This window comes from Gallinula chloropus (genome assembly GCF_964237585.1).
Source record: "Gallinula chloropus genome assembly, chromosome: 20".
NCBI lineage: Eukaryota > Metazoa > Chordata > Aves > Gruiformes > Rallidae > Gallinula > Gallinula chloropus.
In genome coordinates, this window is record NC_140105.1 from 5,226,441 (window position 1) to 5,252,847 (window position 26,407).

A 26,407-nucleotide genomic window follows, 5' to 3' on the forward strand; every position below is an offset into this window, starting at 1 on the left:
TAGTTCAGGAGGAGGAAATAACCAGGCAGGAAGCAAAAATTCCGATTTCAGTGGAAAATGGAAGGGAATGGCTTTCACATTCATCTGCCTATGCTGGCATCTTCCCAAAGGACCATTATTGGGAAACCATGGTGGGAACTGGGGACTTTGGTGGGGGGAAAACTGTGTTTTTCCTCCTTGAGGCTCAGTGACTGGTGTGAGCTGTCCCGCAGCAACAGGAGATGGTTTGAGGTGAAACTTGAAACTTTGGGTGGTTTTCCCTGTCAGGTCCATTCACGCCTCCCCAGCAGCACATCCAACCGCATCAGCAAGGACAGGAGGCCACGGTGCAGGGAGGTTTCTCATTTTCCAGCCCAGCCAGACCGCTGCATGTCCCATACAGCCCAGCAGCACCAGCACCAGCACCATGCCGGCTGCTGCTGGAGTCTAAGCCAGGAGAAGGGAACCCACCGAAGGGAAAAACCTCCTTCCCCAGCACCGCTGCTTCTGCTCTGGGGCTGCAGCACATGGAGTCTCCATCTCTGGAGATATTCTAGCCCCGTTTGGATGCCTATCTGTGCAATATGAGCTGGGGAGCTGCTTTGGCAAGGGGTTGGACCTGATGATGGGCTCTGGAGGTCCCTTCCAACCCCTGTGATTCTCTGTGAGGAGAGGACAGAGCTGCCCGTGCCAGATGCAGCTGCTTCCAGATGTTCCGGCCGTTTCCAGATGGCTCCAACAGCCGCACCGCAGGGCACAGCTGAGCCCACCAGTGACGGTGGTGGGGCCTGGGGGGATGTGGATTTTAAAAAGGGTGAAACACTGCAGAGAGGAGAGGAGAGGAGAGGAGAGGAGAGGAGAGGAGAGGAGAGGAGAGGAGAGGAGAGGAGAGGAGAGGAGAGGAGAGGAGAGGAGAGGAGAGGAGAGGAGAGGAGAGGAGAGGAGAGGAGAGGAGAGGAGAGGAGAGGAGAGGAGAGGAGAGGAGAGGAGAGGAGAGGAGAGGAGAGGAGAGGAGAGGAGAGGAGAGGAGAGGGAGAGGAGAGGGAGAGGAGAGGGAGAGGAGAGGGAGAGGAGAGGAGAGGAGAGGGAGAGGAGAGGGAGAGGAGAGGAGAGGGAGAGGAGAGGGAGAGGAGAGGAGAGGGAGAGGAGAGGAGAGGGAGAGGAGAGGAGAGGGAGAGGAGAGGGAGAGGAGGGGAGAGGGAGAGGAGAGGGAGAGGGAGAGGAGAGGGAGAGGGAGAGGAGAGGGAGAGGGAGAGGAGAGGGAGAGGGAGAGGATGAGGATGTGGAAAATGGTCCTGTGAGCACCACGGCCAGGGAAGAGGGGAAGAAGAGGTAGTCACGGTGCCGGAGCGGGCGTTCCCCAGGAAGCCCTGGGGTCCCCGCCAGCGCTGCTTCCCGCGCCCGGGACTCCTGTTTCTCGGCAGTACCTTTCCCCGTGCTGAGCGTGCCTTGCCCAGCAGGGTGACTGCCGAGCCCCCGCTGCTTCGCTTCCCCTCCGAGCCTGCGAGGGGGAGCGCGGGGGCGGGCGGGCGGCTGGCAGCGGCCGAGCTCAGCTCGGGCCCGGCACACGGCGCTGGGGCAGAGTCCCGGCACGCACCGGCTGCCCTGCCGCGCAGCTCAGCGCCCGCCACCGGCGCCCAGCTCCTGGGCGCGCTGCAGCACGCGGCCCGCGGCGGGCACGGCGGGTGTCTCGGAGCCGGGCGCCGCAGCTCGTCCCGGTGCCCGTCGCACGCAGCCCTCCGAGCCCCCAGGGGGCGCCCTAGCGCCACTCTCCCCGCGCCGGCGCTAGGGCCCGGCGGCGGAAAGAAGCGGCTTCCTGCGACGCGCTCATGGAGGCCGGCGGGTCGCGCCGCCCGAGGTAGGAGCGGGGTGGGAGGTGTTGGGGGTCGGGGTGGGGAGGCCGGGCCCCGGGGGTCGGTGTCCTGTCCTGGCTGGGCGGGGTGGGGTGGGGAGGCCGGGCCCCGGGGGTCGGTGCCCGGGAAGGAAGACCCCGGGGGTCGATGCCCAGGCTGGGTTGGGTGGGCCGGCGTTTGGTGCCTGGGCAGGGATGGGGTCGGGCGCTCCCCCTCACCGTGCCTCCCCTCTCGCCCCGCAGCGCGGCGGAGCTGCAGGCCGCCCGCAGCCGCAAGGCCCCTCAGCGCCCCCGCGGCCAGAAGGATTTCATCCCCGACGGCTCGGCCGAGCAGGCGGAGAAGCTGCGGCGCTGCCGGGAGGAGCAGTGGCAGCTTCTCTCGGAGGAGCGTGTGGAGCGGCTGTAAGTCTCCGGGGCTGGGGCCGGCCCGGCTGCCTCGCTGGGGCGGTGGGTGGCTGCTGAGCACAGGGGTGTTGGTGGCTGTTGCCCTGTGAGGGGTCATGTTGGGGTCAGAGCACAGCCATCAGCCCCTCGGGTGTTACTGGAATGGCTGGTGATAGCAGGCATTGGCACAGCCCATTCCCTGCCCACCCTGTCCCCCATCCCCCTGGATGCAAGGCATTGGACCCCTGGCTGTTCCCTTGGGGGCAGAGGCCATGCAGGCTCTGGGGCTGGTGTTCAGAGAGTCCCTTGAAGGGCCATGAGGTAGGCTTTGCAAATAGCAGCTGCTGTCTTGGGTGCACTCTGAGTTACACAGCCCCTTGCTGAAGCTCGTGTGTGGCCTTGAGCAGCTTCAGCTGACTCTCAGCATCCTGGTCTATCAGTTTGGGTGGTTTCAACAGCACTACTGGTCTCTGGAGCTTACTGCTTCCTGGGAGGTTCTCACACACTCTCAGTGTACACTTTCACTGGTTGGCCTGCTGCTTTGTGGTAACAGTTTCTCTGTTCTGATGAGTAGCAACAGAAATTCAGGTAAAATTACACCCCTGGAGAGAAAGCAGCAACTTTCAGCAGTCAGGCAGGGTGAGCTGCTATCTTCCACTGTTGTCACAGATGGGTACATCCATAAATGTGTGTCTGGGGCAGCAGTGGAGCCTCTCGGGATGGGGAGGGTGAGTGGGTGGGTTTAGGTTTCCTTTTGGATGAGGAAATTGCAGTACTGGCTAAAGAGCAAGTCCGTGGTGGACCCTACAGGTCTTACCTTCTGTTTCCTTGAGCCAGCTGCTAAAAATGAACGTTTACATTCTTGCAAAGTCACCTTTGGCTTCTTCACAGCTCTTAAATATTTCCTGTGAGGCCATGTGGGTGGGAAACAATGACTTGAGAGTCTTGTCAAGCACCTAATACATCGTGGCTGTGCATCTCCAGCAGGCTGCTGTAGGCTGGGGAAAGATGTCTGCCATGCTGACTGAGGACACTCTTAACTAGTTGTGCTAAAATCTTCAGCTGGTACTGCTACATCCAGAGATGCCTTACATATCAAAGGGCCACCTGCAAGTTTGCTGCCTTCTGACACCTTCCTGAGGTTATTGTGTTGCTACAATAGGAGTTGACTGTAGGACAGGCTAGTAATAACAAACTAATCTTTAACCTGCTCAGGAGGAGCCTGGTGAAAGCTGAGTGGAAGCCAGGACAGGGCATCGTGGAGCTGCAGTCCCCTGCGGTGAGTCAGCTGCAGAGTTCTCAGTGCCATCACCTCCTGCTGGCCTTGGCAGAGTCCTTCATTTGCTGCTTGAAGCGCCTGGTTGTCAGCAGGGAATGGCCAGAGCCTGGCACAGGTTTGTGCTTCTGTTGCAGGGGAAGTTCTGGCACACCATGGGGTTCACAGAGCGTGGCAAACAGTGCCTGCTGCCTGAGGAAGCTCTGTACCTGCTGGAGTGTGTAAGTAGCATACCTACCTACCCTGCCTTGGGTCCTTTCCCAGTGATTGCAGGAACTGCAGCAGCTTTAGACTGAAGTCTGAAACCACTTTGGCTTATGTTGGTCGCTGCTGCAGTTTGAGCAGCTGATAAACACCTGGTTCTTGAGGAATTGTCTCCTGTTTGCTGTTGGAGCTGTTTGTCCCCAGGCCATGGTTCATGTGCTGTACTCCAGAGCAGCCTCTGTGTCATTGACAGTGCTTTTGGGTTGGATAAGTGGCCAGTTTGTCCAGCTGGTACCATGTTTAAGGCTCCCCTAAGTCAAACATGAGAGTAGAGACTGGGAGAGTTTCAGCTGATCCCGATTTCTGTGAGTGTAGTTAATAAATCAGCTCTTAGCAGAATGAGAGGAGCAGGAGGAGCATGTCACAGAGTTCTTTGTTGAGATTGGTCTTTTTTGCTTTGGGGGTGATGAACATACATTTATATGTCAGTCACTTCTTTGCTGAAATCTACATATAGAGGCTTGAAGTTCCACAGTGTAGGACAACTCACTGCTCTGGGAGTTTCTGGAAATGAGATCAAACCATTATCCTTGCAGGAGTTAATTGGAATAAAATACTTGATACTGAGAAATCCTTTTCCTCAGAACTGGTGTAGAGATAATGAGGACATCTGAGACTGGTCAGTGCCTTCTCTGTCACAAGTGGACTTCCTCTCTTACCACTGTATCTCACATATTTTGCAGTGACAGGGTTCCTAAGTTCATTAGCACAGCTTTTCTGGGCTTCTCTGAGAAGCTGATAGGAATTAGTGAAACTCTGTCCAGCTTGGTAGGGTCACATTTAGGCACTATGTCACCTCTCTCCACGTGAAGGTGGTTGGCACAGGAGGCAGTTCCATACAACAGTGCTCTAGGTGCTTTGCACTTAAGCAGAGACCTTTGGGGTTGTTACTTGGCATTTCTTCCCAGTATGTATGGCAGAAAGAAGATTCAATGTGGCAGACAGAGGAGAGGAGACTGAGGGGTGACCTCATTAATGTCTGTAAATATGTAAAGGGAGAGAGTCAGGACAGAGACAGGCTCTTCTCTGTGATGGCAGTGACAGGACAAGGGGCCTGATGATCTCTGGAGGTCCCTTCCAACCCTTATGATTCTGTGATTCTGTTGTTGAGTCTCCTTCTCTGGAGACATTCAAACCCCACCCTGGATGTGTTCCTGTGGGATTTAGTCTGGGTGATCCTGCTTTGGCAGGGGGATTGGACTAGATGAGCTTTCTAGGATCCTTCCAGCTCCTAATGTTCTGTGATTCTGTGAGAGGGAAGTGAGACCAGGTTGCATTTCAGTGCTTTTCAGGGCTCAGTTGGATTCTTTACTGTAGAGAGGGTTTGTTTTGGGGGTTTTTTTGCTGCCATTGAAGCCTGTTACCAGTAGGATAGGTGCACCAACATAAAGGGGAGCTTTTTTCCCCTCAGCAAAACTTAATCAGATTGTGGACATCTGGTGCCATTCCTTAAATCCTAACTGCCAGGATAAGACTTTTTTACCTTTGACAATTTAACAAGCAATATATATCATAAACAAATTGATCAAAATAAGATGTAGTCAGTTGCTGAGTACAAAATCTCTCCCCAGTTAGATGCCTTCAGCCCATCCCATGGGAGAAGTGTGGTTCGTAGTGTTTGGTTTGTTTATGAGACATGTTTCTGTATTTCTGCTGTATCACTGAGATTGTCAAAGGTAAATACAATTACCTCCCAAAGCACTAATTATTTTGAGTATCATGCTCCCAAACAGATGTAGCACTCAAGCAGGAGCTGACAGCTTGGGGTGGGAATTTCTTCCCTGCTGCTAAAACCAGGGATGGGGGAACTGGGCATGGGAGAGGGACTGGAGGTGATCCAGGTAGCACATGGGGAGGCACAGATGTCATGTAAAGGAGGGTGCTGGGACCAGTGGGAAGAAACTGGTGCAAGCTTTCATTACTGTGGTTCTCTAAACACCAAGTTTTTCTCTGCAGGGGTCTGTCCAGCTCTTTTACAGGGATTTGCCCTTGTCAATCCAGGAAGCCTACGAGATCCTGCTGTCCCAGGAGGCCATGAGCCTGCCACATTACCAGGTGTGTTGGAACCTCCAGCTGTTGCAGGGAGGATGGCAGAGAGCCCAGCCCCTGCCACACAACCTCTTCCAGTGGCTGAGAGCAGCATAGGACAGTTAGGGAGGGAAGGGCAGTCATTCTCAGTTTCTCCTGCTCAGCTTCTTCCAGATGGTCAGTCCCTGGTTTCCCACCTTTGATTCGGGTCCTAACCCTGGCATTTTCCCCTCTGGCAGTGCCACACAGTGTTTACTCACTTGTAGTGGAACTGGAGTAAACTGTTTGGGTTTAGGGATGTCATTTAACCCTCTTGCTTTCCTTTGCTCTAAGGTGTTCAGCCACTTGAAGCAACTGGGTTATGTTGTACTGAGATTCGACCCCAGGTAACCAGCTTTTCCTTTCCATGCTGCTTTCTCCTTTCTGAAGACCCTGAGCAGCTCTGTGCCCACTGCATGGCCCCAGTGGAACAGCAGAGAAGAGGACTTTGACCCTGCCTGTTCCGTCTCTTGGGAGGATTAAAGGCTAAAAGTGGCACTCTACCCTTCCTTGCACCTCCCTCTTAAGGAGGTGATTTGGGACATGAAATGGGGCATGAACTGAGGACCATCCTGGTCCTGCTCATGGATTTTCTGTGCCTGGAAGAGGAGGTTTTTCTTGCTGTGTTCTGGGGGCTGAACTGAAGGGTAGTTTCAGTGCTCCACCCTGCTGTCAGCCTGTGTGTTGGTGTCTCCTTACAGCACCGTCCTGTCTCCCTACGAGAGGCAACTGAACCTGGAAAGTCACAGCCAGAGCTCTGGGAAACACCATCGCAAGAGGAGGAGGAGTTCCAGCCCCCGGTAAGGATGTGGCCCAGAGCTGCCTTCCAGCTTCTCCTAGGCTCTGTGGCTCAGGAGCCCTTTGTGCTGGGGGTGACTTGTCTGGCACAGCTGTTCTTGGCTGTCCCCAAGCAGGGCAGTGCTTTACCTGAGCTCTTTCCAGTACTTCATGAAGGGCTAATCAGGGCAGAGCACCCCTGAGCTTCCCAGCTGCGGAGGTGAGATGCCAGAATAGAAGGGTAGAGAGGTTAGTGCAGAAGAAATACGTGGCATCTTGCTCTTTTTTAGAGGGGTTGCAGGCACCACAGTGCCCATCTTGGACTTATCCACCTCCTTAGTGCAGCTTACATGCTAGGACCCTACAGCAGAGAGCATGGTTGGGTCCAGGCCTTGCACACAGGCTCCAAAAGCTGCCCAAGTGCAGACTGAAGCTGGCATGGTTACTCACCTTGTTGATAATTACGATAGTTTCCAGTAGATGGCGTCATCCTGTAGGAAGCAGGAGGACAAGACGGCTCTCCAAGCCTTCCCTTAGCTCGGTGCCCGAGGAGTTAAATCGGAGAGATTAAACTGTGGGTTAAAATCTGCCCCATCTTCTCTGGGAGGCAGGGACTGAACCAGTAAGCAGTGCTGGCAGGAAGATTTCTGCCTGACTTGTGCTGGTTTGGGTGAAGTCTGACATGTTTGCAGGGAGGCGTGTGTCAGGTTAGGGACATGTGTCTGTACCAGTGAAGGCTGGGATTCTCCTGGCTGTTGAAGTCAAACCTCCTGCAGGACTGCTGAGATGTTTATTCTGCCTTTGGCATTTGCTGCTTGGTTTTGGCCTGCTTTTTTCCCTTCTTATGTTGTCACACAAGCAAACGCCCTTCCAGCAAAGAGGTGGCTGTCAAGGCTTTGCAGACATGTCTGGGGGCTCCTGCCACTCATTCTGTCCTTCCTTCAGGCATGGCAGGCTGCATTCTTCCCAGGGAGGAGGGAGGATTCAGAGGAAATAAAGTCCACACACACATTCTCCTAGTCTTTTATGCTGCTGCTTCTCTCTTTAGGTTGCATGAGAAGAAGCACAAGGTGTCTGAGGACCTTCCAGAAGCTGAAGGGACCTCCGTAAAAGCTGAAGACAACTGTGGAGACTCCAGTTGCCTTCCCATGGATGAAAAGCCCTTGCTGGAACAGCCAAAGGAATCAGAGGCTGGCAGCGGAGAGAGGGAGCCAAACCCACTTCCTTTTGATACAGGACAGAAGGACTCTCTGAGCCCCTCCAGGAGCCAGGCTGGAGACCGCAAGGAGAGCAGCGCTGGCACCCCCCATGCACCCCGCTGGGATTTTACCACCATCCTCTTGCCAAACGTGGCCCCAGACCAGCCGTGCACACACCTGCCCCCTCCTGACAATGGGCTCCTGCCGGAGAACGTGCCAGGGAGGGAGGTGGATGCAGCTCGCTGGTGTGCCCGCATCAATCAGAAACAGGAGAAGCTGTCGCGGAAGGAAAGGGAGCAGCGAGAGAGGGAGAGCAGGTACAAGAGCAGTGTCAATGCTGACTGGGAGGTGAGGCACTGCTCCAACTGGCAGGAGTACAAAGCCCTTTTGAAGCAGAGGAGTCAGCAGAGGGTTTGGAGACGACCGCCGCATCTCTGGGACCAGGCTGTCACACCGCTTCTGCGGCCAGATGAAGCTACCTCATCAGGTAGTGGCTCTAGGAACTTAACAGGGACTCCCCTTCTCCCCTCACACACACTTCTGTGAAATATTGCCTGGTATGCAACAGCCAAAGGGATGATGTGGAGACAGCATCAGGTCAGGGGACAGTATCTTGAGAAGGAAAACCTCAGTAGAAGGCCCATGCAAAGCAGGCACAAAGGAGCCCAGCCATGGGCATAGGGAGAGAGAAGAAAGCTTGTCCTCTGATTTTCCCATCTCTTTCTATAGCCCACTCAAGTGCCAGGATAAACAGGGTATTGGGAGGTCTTCTAATCAGTTCCCCATGTCCTGCTGTATTGCAGTCCTTCCTGGGAGGCTGTGAGGCATGTGAAATCAGGGCCAGTGAGATGCAAAGCAATTGGAGGGTGTTCTGGGCTGTGTGCTGGGAGGAGATGAGGAAGTTGAGGTCTTTGAAGTAGCCAGTGGTGACTGTGGTGCTGCCAGCCATTGTCAGAAGAGGAAGGCCTCGTGGGTGGTGTTGGAGTCTTGGAGTGCCCTGGGAGAGAAATAGCTGGTGTGATGCTTTCCTGTTCCTTTGCCTTCCAGCTGCGCTCCTCCAGCAGATCAGCGTGCTGCAACCCTCCCACATCCTGGATGGAGCCTCCCGGTTAGTATCCAGCAGCCAGCTCCTAGCTGTTGGGGAGTGGGGGTGTCTTGTGACCGTCCCTGCTTGTGAGGTCTGTCAGATGCTCACAGCAGCAGCTTGGGAGCTGCCTGGCATCCAGGATGCTGAGAGAATCTGGTGCTCTGCCTGTGACCCTGTTGCATCTGTCATGAGGGGCTGACGTTTCCATCAAGTATCGGGTCCTCCAGCAGCAGGCTTCTCAGGGCAGTGAAAACACTGGGGTTGCTCTCCTACTGCTGTTCCCTACCAGCTGGGTAGTCTTCCCTAGAGATTTTGTTGGGTTTCACCTGTGCTTCATCCCTGAAATGTGCTGCCATCCCTGCTGCAGTGATTATAAAACCCTGGCTTTGGGACTTTTGGTTCTCCTGGCTTGCAGAGTCTGTGTGTTGTTGGTGTGCTTGTCCTTGTAGGGAGGAGCAGTGTTTTTCTTCTGTAGCTGTTAGTGGAGCTTATTGCGAGAGTGTGGCAGATGTGGGGCAGGAGCTTGCTGTGGTCTGACTGCAGGGAGGATCTGGGAAGTAATTAGATGAGTTGCAGGGTCAGTCCTTTGGGGAGGGAAGCCTTTCAAAGGGCTCAAACCAGCCAGGCTACAAGAGCTTCTGTGTTCCTTCCTTCTTCATCTGTACCCTACAATGTTTCAATCCCATACTTATATGGATGTGTTCTGCCTTCTGTAGGCTGCAGGAGGACCCAGAGGGCATGAAGATAGACTTCAATGTGTATCAAGCAGATGCTGTGGCCAGGTTTAAGAAGACCAACCCCGGGAAGCCATATGTCAGGATGTGTGTTCGAAGGTATGCCTGGGTCTGTCTTAGCTGTGTTGTGGAAATGAAACTGCAGCAGCAGTTGCTGTTGTGGAAACGAAGTCCTAACGATCTGTAAATGACCCAGCATCTTGTGAGCTTTACAGATCATCATCCCTTGAGGGTGGTTCTGCCCAGAATGTGGGTTTTATTTTCCTTTCAGTTCCCCTTTGTTGGAGGCCCTGGCTGACAATTCCCCCAGCCCTTGCACTCAGCCCACACTATTTGGTCATCTGGTTGCTGCTCTTGTCTGATTATTACAGGAGTCAGGAATGAGAAGCCACAGCCATATTTACACAATGCTTGTGAAACTCAGAGCTCAGTTTTGCAGGAAGCTGTGAGATACCTGAATCCTCAGCCAGTGCAGATCCCTATGGATTTCTGCAGATGTACCTCCCCAGAGCTCGCCTCACGCTTGGACCTGTGGGTTTAGTATTTTCATCTTTGTTGTATGTATCTTTGTAAACGAAGGATAGGTGTCCCTTTCTTGCTGGATCCAGATTCTAATACTTAAACTCCACAGGCAGGTACAAAGTTGCAGTCTCTGCCTTCTCTAACCTTGACAGACTAGAGCAGTTCCTCCTCTCTCCACAGCTGTGGTAGCCAGAGTGAGCAAGGTGCTAGTGCTGTTCTACACGGGTCTGTCATGAGCGAGTGGGATGGTTGTTGCTGCATAAATATTTTAATTCATGAGCAAGCAGACTTTGCAGAATTAAAAGGAGGGAAAAGGAGGTCAGATGTTGATCCCAGCAACCTAAAGATCTTCCTTGCACAAAGGTATTAAGATTGCACTGGGTTGGCATTTTGCCAGTCGCCCTGTGAGCCGCATCTAATAGGCACAGCGTGGAGCAGTGTGCAGTTGCCCTTGGTTTTGGCAAAGGATTTGACAGCTCCCAGTTCTCGGCATGCAGCGTATGCTCTCGGGGCTGGCAGCCTCCTGCTTTGACTGGAAGGACTGGGGAGGGTCACCAGCAGCTCCTGAGACCAGAGCGAGCTGTTGTGGCTGTTGGCCAGGACAGCTTTGTCTCTGTATTATTCCTGCTTTGAGAACAGGATCTTTTTCTCTCCGCAGCTTTGACGAGCAGATCCCATCCCTTCGGGCGTTGAAGCAGGTTACCTACCAGAGTGGGGACGTCCCAGTGGTCTTTGCACTGGTGGATCATGGAGAAATTGCCTTTTATTCCCTAAAGGAGTTCAAGCTGCCTGTTGATATTAATCAGTGAAGTTGCTGTCACAGCTGAAATGGCATGAAAGGAAGCTTTACTCAGGATTTGTTTTCTTCATGAAAAAATACTACAGAAAATAGAGCCTGTGATTCCTGGAACCTTGGGCAATTGACCACTTTATTCCTGTAGCAAAATTTTACAGCAAACAAGCGTGTATGAGGTAGCAGGGTGTTTCTGGACTGGAATACACAGTGCTTTGTTCTTGAAGCCACCAGTTCTCCAGCTTTCTCATCTTGTAGCCTTTTCCATGTCATCTTTGGCTGACCCGTGTGCCATTAGAAAGCCCTTTGCTGGTGATCCTCTTGTCACATGTTAAGAACTGCTGTGCTGCACCAGTCAAATGGTTGGAGAGTCATTGAGGTCAATCAGGGAGGGAATAAGCTGATCAGATCAGTGCTGGTGTCCTGAGCTGCTGTCATTCAGCTGCGCCAACAACTGTCATCAGATTCTGATTTGAAATAAGGCACAGCCATAAAACTCACCTACCTGGAGTAAAGTTTCCAGGCATTTGAGAGTGGGAAACTGCCTGGAGAGCTATTTCATCCCCTGGAGGCCACAGAAAGCTGCAGAGCATTGGAGGTGGCCCTCCAGCCTCATGGAGCAGTGGCCATGCAGAGGTACATCTTGGCCACACGACATTGTGCCTTATTAAAGTGTGGCCACCAATACTGGCACTCTGTAGCTGATATTCTCCCCAGGGCTGTACTGCGGTCCCCTCTGTTTCAGCCTGACATCTATTTTCCCATCTGTGGCTCCTTGTCTGTTCTTTTGCAAGTGTGAGATCCCTGAGAAATCGGCTCCAAGTACAGGAGCTCTCCAGTCCCATGGCTGTTGTGCTCCACGCTGAGGACATCGAAGCTCCCACAGCGCTGCTGTGGGAGCTTTGCACTGGGATCTCCAGGTACCAAATCTGCTTTAGCTCTATGCAAAAGTGTCAGTGCAGGTGCCAGAGAGTCTGCTTGGTGATGGAAGTGTGCTGAGCGTGGCTGTGGCTGCTGCTGAGGTTCTTCTGAACTGTAGTAGCAGCTGGTTTGGATGCATTTTATTTGATAATTTTTTAATTCCTTTTGGAGATGGGAAGAAGGTTAAGCAATAAAAAAACCCCTTTTCCAACAGTGCAAGCTCCTCAGTGTGGTTCTTGATTCTGCCAGAAATGTTAACAAGTTATGCAGAGAGAGACACTGGGGTGGCTACCGGGACCCCAGTAGCACCAGTTGCCGAGTGCCTGATCATGGTCATAGGAGCCTGTGGCTGTGTAACTTTGCTCCTACACCCATCTGCATCCAGCCACTGCCCAGTTCCCTGGGAGGGCAGCATGACTCAGGGCCCGGAGGAGCCCCTACCTCAGTGCAGTTCCTGTCTGCACATGATGTGATGCCTTCCTCCTGCATGGTCGGAGGTATCGTGGTCAGAGGTATCGTAGCCCTGGGTGGCGGATCCTGCAGCAAGCACTGTGCCTGGTCCTGTTGCGCACACACCCCCCTGTTATCAGATTCTGGAAGTCATCAGGGCTGCGCTGAGCTGAGGGTCTGGCAGCTCCTCCCACCCACCTTTCCCTTCCTCTTCTTTGAGCAGTGCTTTTGCTCTGATCATGCTCTGCAAACACCAGGGCTGTTGGCAGCTCCAGCCTGTGCCCTCAGCGTTCTCCCAGACTGTTTTACAGATTAAAGGCAGTGGGAAGAGAGTTTCTAAGAACAGGCGCAGCCAGAAGAGCTCCAGTCTGACCCACAGGGCTCACGTTTGTCCCGAAATTAGGTCAAACTCCTGTTGATTGCAGACTCATCTGCTTGTGCCAAGGTGGAATTGTATCGATGGACTCGACGAGAGCCACCCAGTGAGTTTCGCTGGGGCAGAGACTCCCTGATTCAGCATGAAACAATTACAGTTTAATAACCACTGCAGAGAGGATTGAGAAACTGTGGCTGCTTTGCTCAGCACCACAACATCTGAGGGTGCCTTTAACCGGGATGGGGTTGTGATGCAGACTGATACCACTGCTTGGCCTGCGATGCGAATCAGCACAGAGCTTGGCAGTAACCGCTGCCTTCCCACCCAGGCGCTGGGGGACAGGGGCTCCGTGCGGCGGGCAGTGTAGCAGCACAGCGGCGGTTGCGTGGCTCTGCGGTTACGGCTTCAACTTGCAGCTGGGCCGTTCCGCCCCGTACTTTCCCGCAGGAAGGTTGGTGCTGCCCGCCGGGGGCTGGCGGACGACCCGAGCCGGGCCGGGCGGAGGGGCCTGGCCCGGTAGCGGAGGCGGGCGGGCGGGCGGGGGCAGCCGGCTGCCCCGGCCGCGAATGGCGACGCGCTCGCCCCGAGCCGGCCAGCGCTGCCGCCTGGGTGGCGGTGGCCGCGTTCCGATTGGTTCCGAGCGAGCGGGCTGCTGAATTATCCATGAGCGTGCCGGGGAAGGGGAGGAGAGCCCGCCGCCAGCGCTAATTTACATGCGAGGTCCCGCCTCGGGAGGGCGGTTCGTGGCCGTGGGGCTCTGCCCCGTGGGGGCGGGTCTCGGCCCGGGCACCCCGTGAGGCCCCGCCCCGCCGCACCCTCCGGAGGTGTCCAGGCAGCGAGGCCGCCGCGCAGGCGAGGGGGGAAGCGGGTGCGGAGTGGAGCGAGGCCGGGGCGGCCCGGCTCCAGGCCCCGCAGGTGAGCGCGGCTTGGTGGGGCTCCGCGGGATGGAGGAAGGGGGGAGAAACGTGTGTGGGGCCGGGCTGGCGGGATGGGCTCCGGGGAGGTTGTACTCGTGGGGGGGGGTCCGCTCAGCGCGACCCCAGTAAAGCTCGCTGCGGCCCTGGCAAGGCTCGCTGTGGCCGCCCGGGGCGGCACCCGCCCTAGCCCCGTGCCCGCTGTGCTTTGCGGCGCGCCGTGGCTCGCTCCCGGTATCCCTTCGGAGGGCCTGGCAGGTTCCCCCCGCCCCCGGGGGAGTCCACTTCGCCGGTTGCCCGAGGACATCCGCGCCGCCGGCACCGGCCCGGCCGCGCTGGGGCCCCCGCGCACCTGAAGCCGCGCCGGGACACCGGCCCCGGCTCGCCTGTAAAACTTGCCGCCCAGGCGCGGAGCGGGCGCGGTTGTTCGGGGTTCTGTGTGCCGATTACCTTGTTTTGCTTCCCGAGTTGGATGTCCCGCGTTTGCGCCGGACGCAGCCCGCGGCCGCGGTACCGCACGGCGGGATTCACATCCTGGGACTTCCTGGCGGCCGTGGCCCTTCGCTCCATGACTTCCTGGGCCGGGCCGCGGGGCCGGGAGGTCCGGGCCGCTCCCGAGTCGCCGTGCGGGGTTGCTGGGGACGGGCCCATCACGGAAGCCGCAGCCAGAGCGGAGCCGGCCCGGAGCGGCCCCTCGCCTGCTGCCGCCTCGTCCTGCCGTGGGAGATGCCCCCGCCTGCAGCCTGGCCTCGGGGGGTTCCGTCGTCTCCCGGGGGCTCGGAGTAGACGGCAGTACGAGGCGCGGTGTCTCTTTGGGACCCTCTTGCCCTGCGCGTTCCTTGTAACAGGCAGCGAGCAGGTGAAACAGGAAGGTGGGACAAGTTGTTTTAGCCGTTGTCTCAGAGAGCCCAGCAGCTGTGGCTTAGGAACAAGCTTGTTACGAACATCTCTGCTCCTGGAGGTGAGGCTGGACCTTGGTTTTGGAGAAAGTTTTGTGTGTATGTAGTGGTGTTCGGGGTGTGGAGCAGTTGAAGTGACTCCTGGGTCTGCATTTCTGCAGCGTAGCGGCACGAAGCTTTACACTATGGCAGGGAAGGAGGAGAGCCTCACTGGGATAGTAAAAGTTGTCCGTTGCAATGTGTTACTTGATGGGGAATGCTGTCCTTTCTAGTCATCTGAGAGCACTGCAGTCGACTGGAATATCTTGCTTTACCTAGTCCCAGGTGAAGCTGCGTGCCCAGAGCAGCAGGCAGGTGATTTTGGCTTTGATTCGGGAAGCTGGTGCATCTGGTGAGGGAATGCAAAGCGGTGGCATGTCCCAAGGCTTCCCCGTGCATTCTGGCACGTTCCTTCTAAAGACAGCCTGGCCCATCAAGGGGACAGGGATGATCTGCACAAGTAGAGAGCAGTCCCTAATCCTGCTCAGTGCTGCTTGTAGCTATGTAAGGGGCTCTGTTTACTTCGTGGTGTTGAAAAGGGAGAAGTGTTCTCAAGCAGCTTCACAGGATGGTGCTGAAGAACACCCTTTAATTTGTTTTCTTTTTTTAACAAATTTCATCTGCTGTGACTGCTGATTGACGAACGTTATGGGAGGAGTTAAACCAGTTGAGATTTATCTCTTCTGGTGGCTTTTTGGTATGTTGCTGGGATTATTACTGGGAATTGCTTACGGAAGAGGTGTTTTTATCTTGGCTGACCTAGATGCTTGAGTGATGTCAGAGAGTAAGGGGTTTTAAACTGTATGTAGTGTAATGCAGTTACTACATGGCAGTAAAGGTGCGTGACACCGCTAGTAGCCTGGTCTTTAGAATGGTTTAGCAAAGAAGGGGCTGGTAGTAGCTGATAGCTTGTTTTCTGGGCAGAAATTCTATTCTCATCTAAAAGTTTCTTCAAGTTAGATTTGTTTGTGTTGCATTTCAGAAGAAAATGCTGTTGTGGTTGACTTCATTGCCCCAGTATGTGTGGTGTGAAGTGGCGTTCCAGAGTTACGAGCTGCTCTGCCATTTGAATCACGCTTTCTTGTAGAAGCACACACAGAGTTTTGCATCATGTGCAGTAATGTTGCTCGGTGCAAAGACTTTGTTCTGCTGTAGTGTTTTGAAACTCCATGTTGTCATGCTCCCATGACAAGGAGAACACAATAGGAGTCATAATGACACACCAGGTTTGCACAATTAGTAAATTCATTGCAAGTGGGCGGTCCTTGGTAACTCCAAGCACAAAACCATGGAAGTATAAGAACTTGCCTGATCTGTGTGATTGGTTCTTAATTATTATCCAAGAGTTTTTCTGGAACCTTTCTCTCTGATCTTTTATTTAAAAGATCTGTTTTGGGAGGGTGGCCACCTGCACGTAGTGCTGACCCAGCCTGTTCAGTAGTTCGTTTAACTGTCTGTCTCCAGGTTCACAAAAATAACCCCTTTTTCCAGGAGGCTCTTCTGGCTTGCCTGTCTGCTAGTGCTGACTACTCTGTGCAGGGTGCATCTGAAAGCTCTCCTCTTTCTGAAGCTGTGAGTGCCGGGGGACTAGCAGTTCCTCAGCAGTTGTGGTGGATAGGGGGAGATCTGTGTGGTCTCATTAAACTGTGAGATTAATGGTGTTCCTGCTTCTTCCTGGAGAAGCCTTATCCTGGGAAAAGGAGGTGGTGTCTGATGCTTCCAAGCTTTCTGTGTACTGTGGCTGTTCTTTCACTTGCTCTCACTGTTCCGCCTGGCTTCTGCTTTCTTCTCTAGTATCTGTCTTGATAGTGTGTGACGGCTGAGCATGATTAGAGAGGTGAACTTTACAGTGACAGCCAGGGCTGTTTCATTGATTTCAAGCTAAGTGTTCTTAAACTTGTATTTTCACAGTGAGTCATGTCTAATGGCTCCTGTAATCGATAACCTTGAGGAGACTAGTTCTTAAATGATGCTTTGATGGGTGGTTGTTGCTCTGAGATCATTAGCACTAAGGAATAGCTTTTTCCTGGGCAGTCGATCTGGTCTCTGCTCTGTTGGCACTGCTGACTGTTGGTAACAGGAACAAGGCAAACCTTTTGGGTGCAGGAGGAAGCCTGGTTCAGACAAGGCCATGGCAGTCGCTGTTTGTTATAGGAGCGCTGACTGCTCGGAGATCAAACAAAGCTTGTTGATAAGCCCTGTTTTATTTTAGCAGGGTTTGATAATAATTTATCAAATGAATAAGGAGAGGTTCTCCCTTTAAAGACCCATACGCAAGAAGGACCGATGAGAAAGGAATGAAAAGGAGACCTAAAACAAGGCAAGGCTTGAAGAGGTCTTGTGATACTCGATGGCATTTTGAAAATCAAGTTGTTGGACCTTATCCCTTTGAAAGCCTGTTTGAGTTGAGGAAAGCTTGCCTAGGAAGAACATGGATGGTACTTATAGGCATGTTTTTGCTATGGGGGTAACTTGGGACTGTATCCACACTTAATCCTGTCTAGGTGGTAAAACTTCTGACCTGGGTTTCCTTGTCATGTAAGAGACTGGGTTAACTTGTGTGGTTGGGACTGTGCTCTTTGGGATCCCACTGTCATGGGAGGACAGCAGCAAAAAATGCAAGACATTTCTACAAATGTTAATCCCTTCCCAAGCCTGTGCTCAGCTGATGGAGGAAATCCAGAGTGTCTTGGCAGGCTGTGTGTGGGCATCGAGACATACTGCCGCATGCAAAAGCAATGGAGGCAAAGCAAAACGTGGTGCTCTGGTGGGGTTGCTAACACACAGTGGTGAGGAGCAATTAACGCTCCTCCTAGGAAGAAGCATTTGGCTTTCTACTGAGTGTGGGTCTGTCATGAGACGCAGCATGAGAACTTGCTGTAATTCTCAGCATCTGAAATGCACGGAGCTGAGCAAGGAAGCCAGAAGGAAATCTGGTTTTGATGTTAACTGCTCCTTAGTCTGTGATTGGAAACAGGGATCATCTTGCAACTCGCCCTTTCGTTGCCTTTCTCTGTGAATGGTGAAGAACTTCTGTTTTGTGGCTGTGTCTAACCAAGTGAGGTGAAAAAAGGGCACCTCATTATATTCATCTAACCATACAGATAATGAAGCAGCAGGAGCTTGATGGACAGGGGCAGTCAGGTGCCCCCATACTGAATATGAGCAAAATTGGATTGACTCAGCCTTGGCTTATTGTTGCCTATAAACAGCTGACTTCAGTGCATCTTGGAAGAAGAGAATGCTGCGCATAATTTCTGGTAAAAGGCTCATCTTTGAAAGCCAAAGTATTTTTTGTTCCACTGGAAAATAAAGAACAGGAGATACATGCAGACCTGGCACGGCTTCAGAGGTGACTGGAGAATTCATGTCTGGCTACTGGTAGCCCCATAACTGTTACCGTATGGCTGTAAACCCTGACAGGCAGATAGCTGCAGAGCACATGGCATTGGAGATTTATGTATTATGCTGAAGGTGTGTGGGAGAGAAACTGGTCTGCTAATATCTAAATATGCATCTGGAAGATAAGATTGTACAGATTGTGGTATCTTTTTGTGCTTCTAGAATTAGAGCAGGCACTTGACAATAAGAATTTTCGCTTTAGCACAATAAGCAAGAGCCTTGTAAACTTGTAATAGCAATTCTGCTTGGGCAATGCATGCTGTTCTCTGCTGTTCCTTCTTTGCCTTTGATCAAAACTGCTTCTCCTCTCATGCCCTCCCATCCTGTGACACTTGGGAAGTCCTTGGTCAGGCACGAAACCTGGGTACAAGTCAAGGAGGTGGCTTTGGTAGCACGCCTTCTCTGATTGTAATGGACACATCAGCTTGACAGGGTGATGTTTCTTCAAGTGAGTTACAACTTGATTCTGAGCTACTATGTTCCTTAGCGAGTTGAGCAGGTTGATGTGGGCTGGAGCGTGAATGCTGGATCTCTTGCATAAGCATGTTAAAGCAGCACGCTGCTAATGCAATTAATATTTCAGGATAAAACATTCTAGCAGGTGTTAAGTAGAAAGTTGTCTGTGTCTCAAATCAAGCCCACTCTCCTCCTTCCTTTGCTTGTAACAGTGTCTCTGCTGTTGAAGCTCTTTTCTAAAGTGGGGAGGGTAATTAGCAGAGCTTCTGTGTGGGTTTGCCTAGTTTAACAGGTCCAGGATATTGATTGACACTGGGAAAGGGTGCGTCTCTCTGGCACTTTCCTTTCCTTGTCTGGCTAAGGGCAAACTCTGTGTTGTACATGGGTGTGATATGCTGTCCTTGCAGCAGCTTGTCACTGCTCTGTAGCTCTTGCTAACTTAGAGTAAACATACCCTTGTGTAAATACATCCCTCTCTCTCTCAGGAATGTCTGGTGAAAGAAGACTTATGATCTGATATAATTTTTTATGTATCTCTGTAGAAGGATATACTTTCCAAGTAAACTGCACTTTTATTCTCCCTCTCTGTTTTTGGGTCCCCTGCTATACGTGTTTCTGTGCAGACTCTGTGCCCCTGTGCATGCTGGTGGCATGGTTCACACACACAGATGCCCGTGGCTCAGAGCCACTTCTTCTCTGTGCTGGGGATTTTAGGGAGGGACTAAGCAACTCGGGCTCTCAGTGCTGATGCGGTCTGGTCCTCTGAACCAGGACTGCATTGCAGTCATCTTGGCAAGCTCTGGGACAGTACTGTGTAGGTGGCTGGAGGTTTTGGATCGTGAGCAGGAAAGGTAAAAGGAGAGTGCTGCATCAGAGGTACAATTTCTAGCTCAGGGAGTTTCTAAAGGGACCTCTCACAATACAGCTATGGAGCGTCCTGTTTATAATACCATTTCCTTTTTTAGGTCCTTTGCAGCTGGTAGAGCCTTGCTAGAAACCATTTGAAAAACAACTCAAGCTCCTCAGGAATGGCTTTAGGGAATGATTTAAGTCATTAACCAAAGACCATCCTTATTAGCAGGAGCATGCTGATAAGCCACCTTGTTTGCCAACTCTGCTACTCCCAGCTGTACGGATAGGCTGTGAAAGCTCTCTTCCCTCTGTCACCCTCCAGCCTCACAGTTTGAACAAGGGCCCGAGCTTCTGGCTTGGTGCTTTGCACCCGTTGGTGCTTCTGGCCCCTCTTTTTCCCTTGTGATGCTAGCCTTCTTCCCCCTGCTCCCCACATGTGTATGTGCCTCTTCTGGTGATGGGCTCTCTTAGAATATCTGTACTGAAGTTCTGGCCCCCCACTGTGCATGTGTGTTGTGTACGGAGGAGCTGGTAAAGCAATTCCCTGTCCAACAAATGAAAATACTGATGGGAGTGTCCAGTAGCTGTTTTGTGAACAGTGTAGCTCTCTGTACACTGGGAACTGGAGCTTGTGAAAGATGGCTGGGGCAGGCAGGAACCTTTATGCCAAGGTAAGTTGTCAGGATGCGATTCAAACCTTTGCTCTTGAGTTGGTGGGGCTTTACTCGTCGCTTAGCACCTCCTTGGAGGGGGGGATGTGACAAAAGAATCTCTTGAGCTGTGCAGAATATGAGGCTGTGCCTGGTATCCCTGGTGTGATTGCTGGGTTGTAAATTGGGTCTAATTTGTCCTGCTCGGATCTCTCTGGTTGCTGTGAGAGATGAGGTGGTGAGATGCACTGAAAGGCTGCATGTTGAACTGCAGGTGCAAGATCTCCTTCCCCTACCCCCACCTTGAGCAGGGAGTTAGGCTTGATATTTTACAAAAGCAAGTTAATAATTAATGCAGCTACCCTGCAGGCAGCACAGGGCCCTTTCTGCCCAGCCAGGGAGCCAGCTGAGAATGTGATTCTTTCTCTTTTTAACTCAGTAACTGGAGGGTTACCTGGGGCGAAAACTGATACTGGTCAATAATGCCTGAGAGACATTTAGCCTTTAGATTGGGTTTGTCCTAATGTTTATGTAAATGCTGCAGTTTTGCTTGTTTCTGCTTTGGATGAGGGCAGCTGAAGTGACTGCAAAATGCCTAAGTGTGTAAACTCTTCTAAAATCCTCTTGGCTTCTCTGTACCAGTTTGCCCCAGCAAAGGGAAGCTGGTATTGTGCGAGTCCTGCACCAGAGATGCTGCGCTGGGGTGGTATCGGGTTTTAGTTACTCGATAGCAATGTTGTCTCATTCTGCTCTGGCTGATTTGTGTTAGTTGCTAAACCAAAATAAATAACCCACTTCTCTGGCTGCTTTTGCTTATATGGCCTTGCTGCTTCTTGTTTTTTTTTTTGTTAGGATTTCTGCTGCTAAGATACTACAGCAAGGAAGATGAGAAGGTTCCTAAGACCCGGACATGATCCAGTGAGAGAGAGGCTGAAACGCGACCTTTTCCAGTTTAACAAGGTACAGACAGCGCTTTCCTCCAACTCCAGGGCGTATGTGTGCAAGGCAAATCTATCCTGAGCTGCTGCACAGCGTCAAGGGATGGAAAAGCTACTGGAGTGTGGGTGGAAAAGTTAAATTTAGGAGAGGTGGTTTGTTCTCTTTTTCAGTTCTGTCCTTTTTTTTCCCCCCTGATGTGCCTGACTGGTTTTCTTTAGGCTCAGGGGTATCTTCTCAGTTTATGTCTTTTGTTTTTAAAGGGAAGGATATTGTCACACCGTTGAGTGGCACTTGCCAAAGAAGAGATCTTTGCAGCAGAATTATATACTCTGAGTGTTCTGTGGCTTGTCCTGCTATGTGCTGTGACTACTTATGCTATAGGTAGTCTTTGCAGTACCTCTATGAAAGTAAACATTTTTCTAACAGTATGTGTAAGCCACAGCTTGTGATGCATTTGAAGCCAGAGCTCTTTATCTGTGATTACTCTGTATTTAAATGTGGATTTAAAATTCTCTGGTAGCACCTAGGCAGCAATGGCCATTAATAATGAATTCACTGTTATCTTAGTCTGAATCAGTACCTGGGTGGTTTTTTCCTCTGTGAAGAGGAAACAGTGATGGCTGTGCTGTCTATCCAGCACTCTGGGCATTTTTCTCTTGAGCCCTGGCCAGGAACACAGAGCTTTCATCTTTGGAAATGCCTCATATTAATTCATTGCTTGGCTAATGGCTACTCATGCCTTCACTGGGTATCAGAAGTGTATTTGTAGGTCTTGTATTTCCAAGGTTTAAATGAGTTTTGCTGGAAAATGGAATGGATAAATGAAGTCAGCCTAGGCAATAACTCCTTGGTTTGCTAAAATACTTGTGTAGATACATCCTTGCAGTGGAACTTTGGATATTTGAGAGGAATGATTTAATGCAGTTTGGTACTAAACCAACCACACCATTTCCATGCATACCTCCCTCCCTTTGGGGAGACAACAGGAACTCGAGTGCTTTTGGCCTGTTTTCCTCTTGCAGAAGTGCTAGTGCAGGTGCAGGAAAAATTTCAGTAAATGAAAAGCAGGATTAAGTTGTGTGTGTTTAGCTGAACACAATGTCAGCTTCAGGAAAGACGTCCCCAGGACGGGTCAGAATCACTTTTAAGTCCATAAAATTGCATGTCCCTTGGAAAAACCTCTGCTGTTTGAGATGTCTCTTCCTTCAGTGTGCCTTTTTCTTATGAGAATGTTTGGCTCAACTTTTACCTGCTGGAGACAGACTAATGTGGATGATGCAAAGCAGAGTTGAAAGAAGGAGCTTTTGCAGCAGAGGGAAACTTCCAAATGTATTAGATGTTGGCATCAGGATTTGTCAGTCCATTTGATTCAGTCCTGAAGGTAAATATTGCACCTTGTTTCTAGGGAGGCGACTAGTTTGGACACTTCCTAATGATTTACTCTCATAAACAACTCGATAATTAAAGGCCTTGCAGAAATGCATTTGCACTTTTAAGCCACTGTAACTTGTTCTTTTCTAACAAGAATTGGAAAGGGAATGAGAATTATATGATTACATTAGAGCAGAATCTTTTACATTATACTTTTTCTTGCATAAAAGCTTTTTATTTTCCAGTCTTGTGTGTCCCATTCTGGTATTTCCAGAGATGATGGAGCATTTGAAAGCCTTACCCTTTAATGCATCTACTCACAGATAGGTAGACTGAGAAGATCTGGGAAAGCCAGACCTTAATTCTGACCTATTGAAGGTTGTGGCTTCAAGGAGCCAAGAAACACGGCACTTTCTGTGCCAACACTGCCCTTGTCTGACGTGCTAGTAAAGCAAGCACATTAGTGCTGGTAAGCAAGTTTTTAAACGCTTGTTATTTGTGGTCTTTGAAACACTTCTGGTTTAAGAACCTGCTTGGGAAATGTTTTGTGGGACTGTGAAGTTGCTGATCAGGGAAATCGCACGGTGTGTTTGCACTTCTTCCCTGTGTGATGCTGGTGGTGACTAAATGCAGAGGCTGTGACTGAAATGCTGGGGATTCCCTCCCTCCTTGTGTACACTGAAGTGGAATACGAATGCAGGATGCCACACAAGCTTAGTGTTAACACAGTGGGAGTATATAGTATTTGGCTATGCTGGCCTTGTATAGACTTCAATTTTAAAAGTCTTTTTAATGGGTGGTGGTGGGTTTTTGGTTTGTTTGTGTACTCCCTCGAGTTTAAATAGATTGCAGTCTTTTTACTGGTTCTCTCTTGCATTTCTGTTCTGGATAAGAAATGGTCCATGTGGTTTAAAGAACCCATTGACAACTTCAAACTGTTCTTAGTTTGTGTTTGTTTCAAAAAAACCACTTTCTTAAATCCTCCTGGCCGCTTAGCTGTGCATTATCTCTTGCTCTGTGTGAGTAAGAACTTCCCTTACTTGTGTGTACCTGTTGCAAGACTGTTTTTAGCTTGGTGGATAGAAGGAAGGATAAGGTATGTGGAGTTGGCAGTCTACTACTTTAAGTTTATCCTGCTTTTGGAAGTAGTATTTGGATGCCTTTGGCTCAGTCCAAGCCCTGCAGAAGGAACATGTTCAGGCTGGCATTGTCAGACTAGATGATGGGTAACACACAGGTGAACCAGCCTGTCTTACAGCTGGATGTTACCAAACTGGGAACGTTGTGTTTAATTTATGGCTCTGTGTTGTTCCCCCCCTCTTTTCAGTCTCTGTAACCCTTTAGTAATGGGTGTGATGGATAGCTTACCTTAAATCTGAATTCCTGTCTATGCAAAGTAGATGTAACACATACAAGCCTCATTGTTCCTTCAAAAGGCGTATTAACAGAGTTAGGGGGTTTGTATTGCCTGTGGTTGGGTTTGTCTCTGCTTTGTCATAAAACAATCTGAGAGGAGAAGTGGAGAGGAATGAAAGAAGCACCGAATTTCATCCGTGCAGCTTTAGTGTGGGCTGGGAACAACTGTTAAGTTTGGCCACAGTTTTCCCTGCAATAAATCTGGCTGACATGAAGCATCTCTGTTAGCCTGATGTCAGCAGCATTAACTTACTGAGTCTGAAAACGAAAGCTCCTACCTTTCCTCAAAGAAACAAAGGCCCTTTTGAGAGGGAGGGGGCACCTTGTGGGCACGGTAGTTTCTTATTTCAGCGCTGCTGAAAGGCTCCATTGTAACCTCCCCTGCCTTCTGCCCCCCTGGCTGGGTTTACCTGCTGAGCAGGTGAAAAGATTGGCTGGTGGAAGCTGTGGGAGAGAGGGGTGGAAAAGAGCTGCCGAAAAGCCGACCTGATGTGATTTAACAACTGGGTGTAAATAAGGACTAGAAAAAGATCTGGGTAATCATTACAGTGAGTGTGAATGCCTGGCTCTGGTGGTGTCAAATGCAGACACAAAGCCACCCTGATGCCCTTCTTGCCTGGCTTTGGATACATGAGCAACGTAGGAGGGAGTTATCTTCATCACCTCTTAGGGGCATCTTGGTTGAAGATTCAAAGCTGTCAGGAACCATTAGTACACTGACTTTTCTGCATAAGCAGTTGTGCAACACACTGTGGTGGCTACAGATGCTCTTCCTCTGCGTGTGGTGGTATTTTCTGAAGTGGCCTTCTGTTACTTATTCTCTACTCCTGGTTATGATAGTTACTGTAGGTTTTGCAAATTCCTCTATGAGATGGGGAGGCACTTGAAACTTTCTGTTGCTGGAAAACCTGGAGAAAAAATTACGCTCTTGTTGTTATTGCTGCACAGTGCACATAGTTATGCACAGGTCTCATACTTGAAGATTAAAGCTTTTATTGACTTGCCTAATGTGTTTACACATTAACATATTAAAGCCAATATATATTTGGGCCAATACTAGGGCTAGTATTGACAGCATCCTACCAGGCAGTACAGCACTGTGTAAGTCAGGGGTTTGTATTATAAGAATTTAGGCTAAAGCCTTATCTTCTGCACTGGGAGACATCTCAGAATAAACACAGTTCCTAACTGATGTTTCCTTGAAAATGGCACCTATTTGTGCTGATGACATGTCTGTGCAGTGACCATGAACGACTTGAAACTGAAATTAACAGTGGTGAGACACACTGGTGTGTCTCTAACAAGTTCCTCAGTCTTTTAGGGGAGAATGGAATGAGGTTTACTGCCCCTGCTACCTCCCATTCAATGTCTGATTTGTTGTTAAGATAACATGTTCCATTGAATCATCTTCCCAGAACTGTATACCTTAGCTTCCTATTCCCACAGCCAGGAAGCTTTTCTGTGTTGTCTCAGGAGCTATCATGGGTCAGAGAAACTCCTCTTGGGCTGGGCTGGGCTAGAAAACTGCCCTGTTTCAATTCTGCGTCCATAGATAAAGTTTGTAATTTCATACAGGCTCCCCTAGGAAGATTAATGTGTGTAACCAAGCAAAGGTTGGTTAGCAACAACTTCAAGGGTGATGTTGAAGAGATGAAACTCTCAAAAATAGTCTTTAACAATACAAACTGAATGTAAATGAACTTCTTAGAATATATATAGGGCTGGAGATTAAGTTGTTATAAAGAGAATACAGTCAGTGGTCTTGGAGCCAGTAAAACTAATCTTAATTGACTGCATATGAAAGGTTAAAAATTAGTAACTGCTCCTTTGCTCAGTCTTATGAGTTGGCAAGCAGCAAATGGGGAAATGCTCCAATATTTCCAATTTTATGCCTTCTACACTGCCTCAACTTCCCCTAATAGGACCCCAGACTGGGAAAACTGATGATATGGAGGAAGAAGGTCTATTTTTATGATTTGAAGGGGCTGGAGGACAAATCCTCTGAGGAGCGGCTGAGGGAGCTGGGGGTGTTCAGCCTGGAGAAGAGGAGGCTGAGGGGAGACCTTATCACCACCTACACTGCCCTGCCAGGAGGGTGCAGAGAGGTGGGTGATGGTCTCTTCAGCCAGGGGACAGGAGATGGGATAAGGGGAAATGGGCTCAAGCTGCCCCAGGGCAGGGTCAGAGCAGATGTTAGGAAAAAATTTTCACTGAAACAGTTGTTGGGGTCTGGAACAGGCTGCCCAGGGAGGGGCTGAGTCACCATCCCTGGATGTGTTTAAAAAAGGGTAGATGTGATACTTAGGGATATGGTTTAGCACAGGACAGGAACGGTTGGACTTAAAGGTCTTTTCCAACCTTGTGGATTCTGTGACACTGTGAAATTACTAAATCTGAAGCAATTTGGAAGGCTCTGGAGCCAGCCTTGTCCTCCTGTGCCTCTGTCTTTGAGCAGGAACAGTAAAAGGGTGTTAAACTACTCTGGAGCAGCTGGGAGCACCTCAAGCCAGTGGCATGACCACAGAAATGAAACAAGCTTTATTGGATTCTCCTGCAAGGGATTAAGTTGGGAAATCACTGTGGAGGAAGTCCAGGTGTTACTTTTAGGCTGAATAAACCATAAAGCCAACTGATGTGGCAGCTCTGTCTCAATGATGGAAATGAGGATGGGAATGAGGTGCAATTGCTTCTGTTTAGATAGGGGGTAGGCTGAATAAACCATAAAGCCAACTGATGTGGCAGCTCTGTCTCAATGATGGAAATGAGGATGGGAATGAGGTGCAATTGC

The 26,407-nt window shown here is 50.8% G+C and overlaps 2 protein-coding genes across 2 annotated transcripts in view; both read left to right on the plus strand.

Moving 5' to 3' along the window:
• Positions 1-1,808: 1,808 nt before the first annotated feature.
• TSEN54 (tRNA splicing endonuclease subunit 54) lies at positions 1,809-12,061 on the plus strand (the record flags this gene model as incomplete). The annotated part of the gene is made up of 11 exons (XM_084273573.1): positions 1,809-1,837; positions 2,075-2,233; positions 3,431-3,494; positions 3,629-3,712; positions 5,712-5,810; positions 6,117-6,169; positions 6,524-6,622; positions 7,648-8,285; positions 8,846-8,906; positions 9,602-9,718; positions 10,800-12,061. The coding sequence occupies 11 exons, from the start codon at positions 1,809-1,811 to the stop codon at positions 10,948-10,950; spliced, it is 1,554 nt and encodes a 517-aa protein (XP_084129699.1). The 3' UTR covers positions 10,951-12,061.
• A 1,486-nt stretch (positions 12,062-13,547) lies between these two features.
• Positions 13,548-26,407, plus strand: part of LLGL2 (LLGL scribble cell polarity complex component 2) — a 34,141-nt gene continuing 21,281 nt past the window's right edge. Inside the window, exons 1-2 of the mRNA XM_084273634.1 lie at positions 13,548-13,596; positions 20,746-20,853. Of these exons, the coding sequence (XP_084129760.1) occupies positions 20,779-20,853 (75 nt within the window). The 5' untranslated portion in view covers positions 13,548-13,596; positions 20,746-20,778. The remainder of the gene's footprint in view (positions 13,597-20,745; positions 20,854-26,407) is intronic.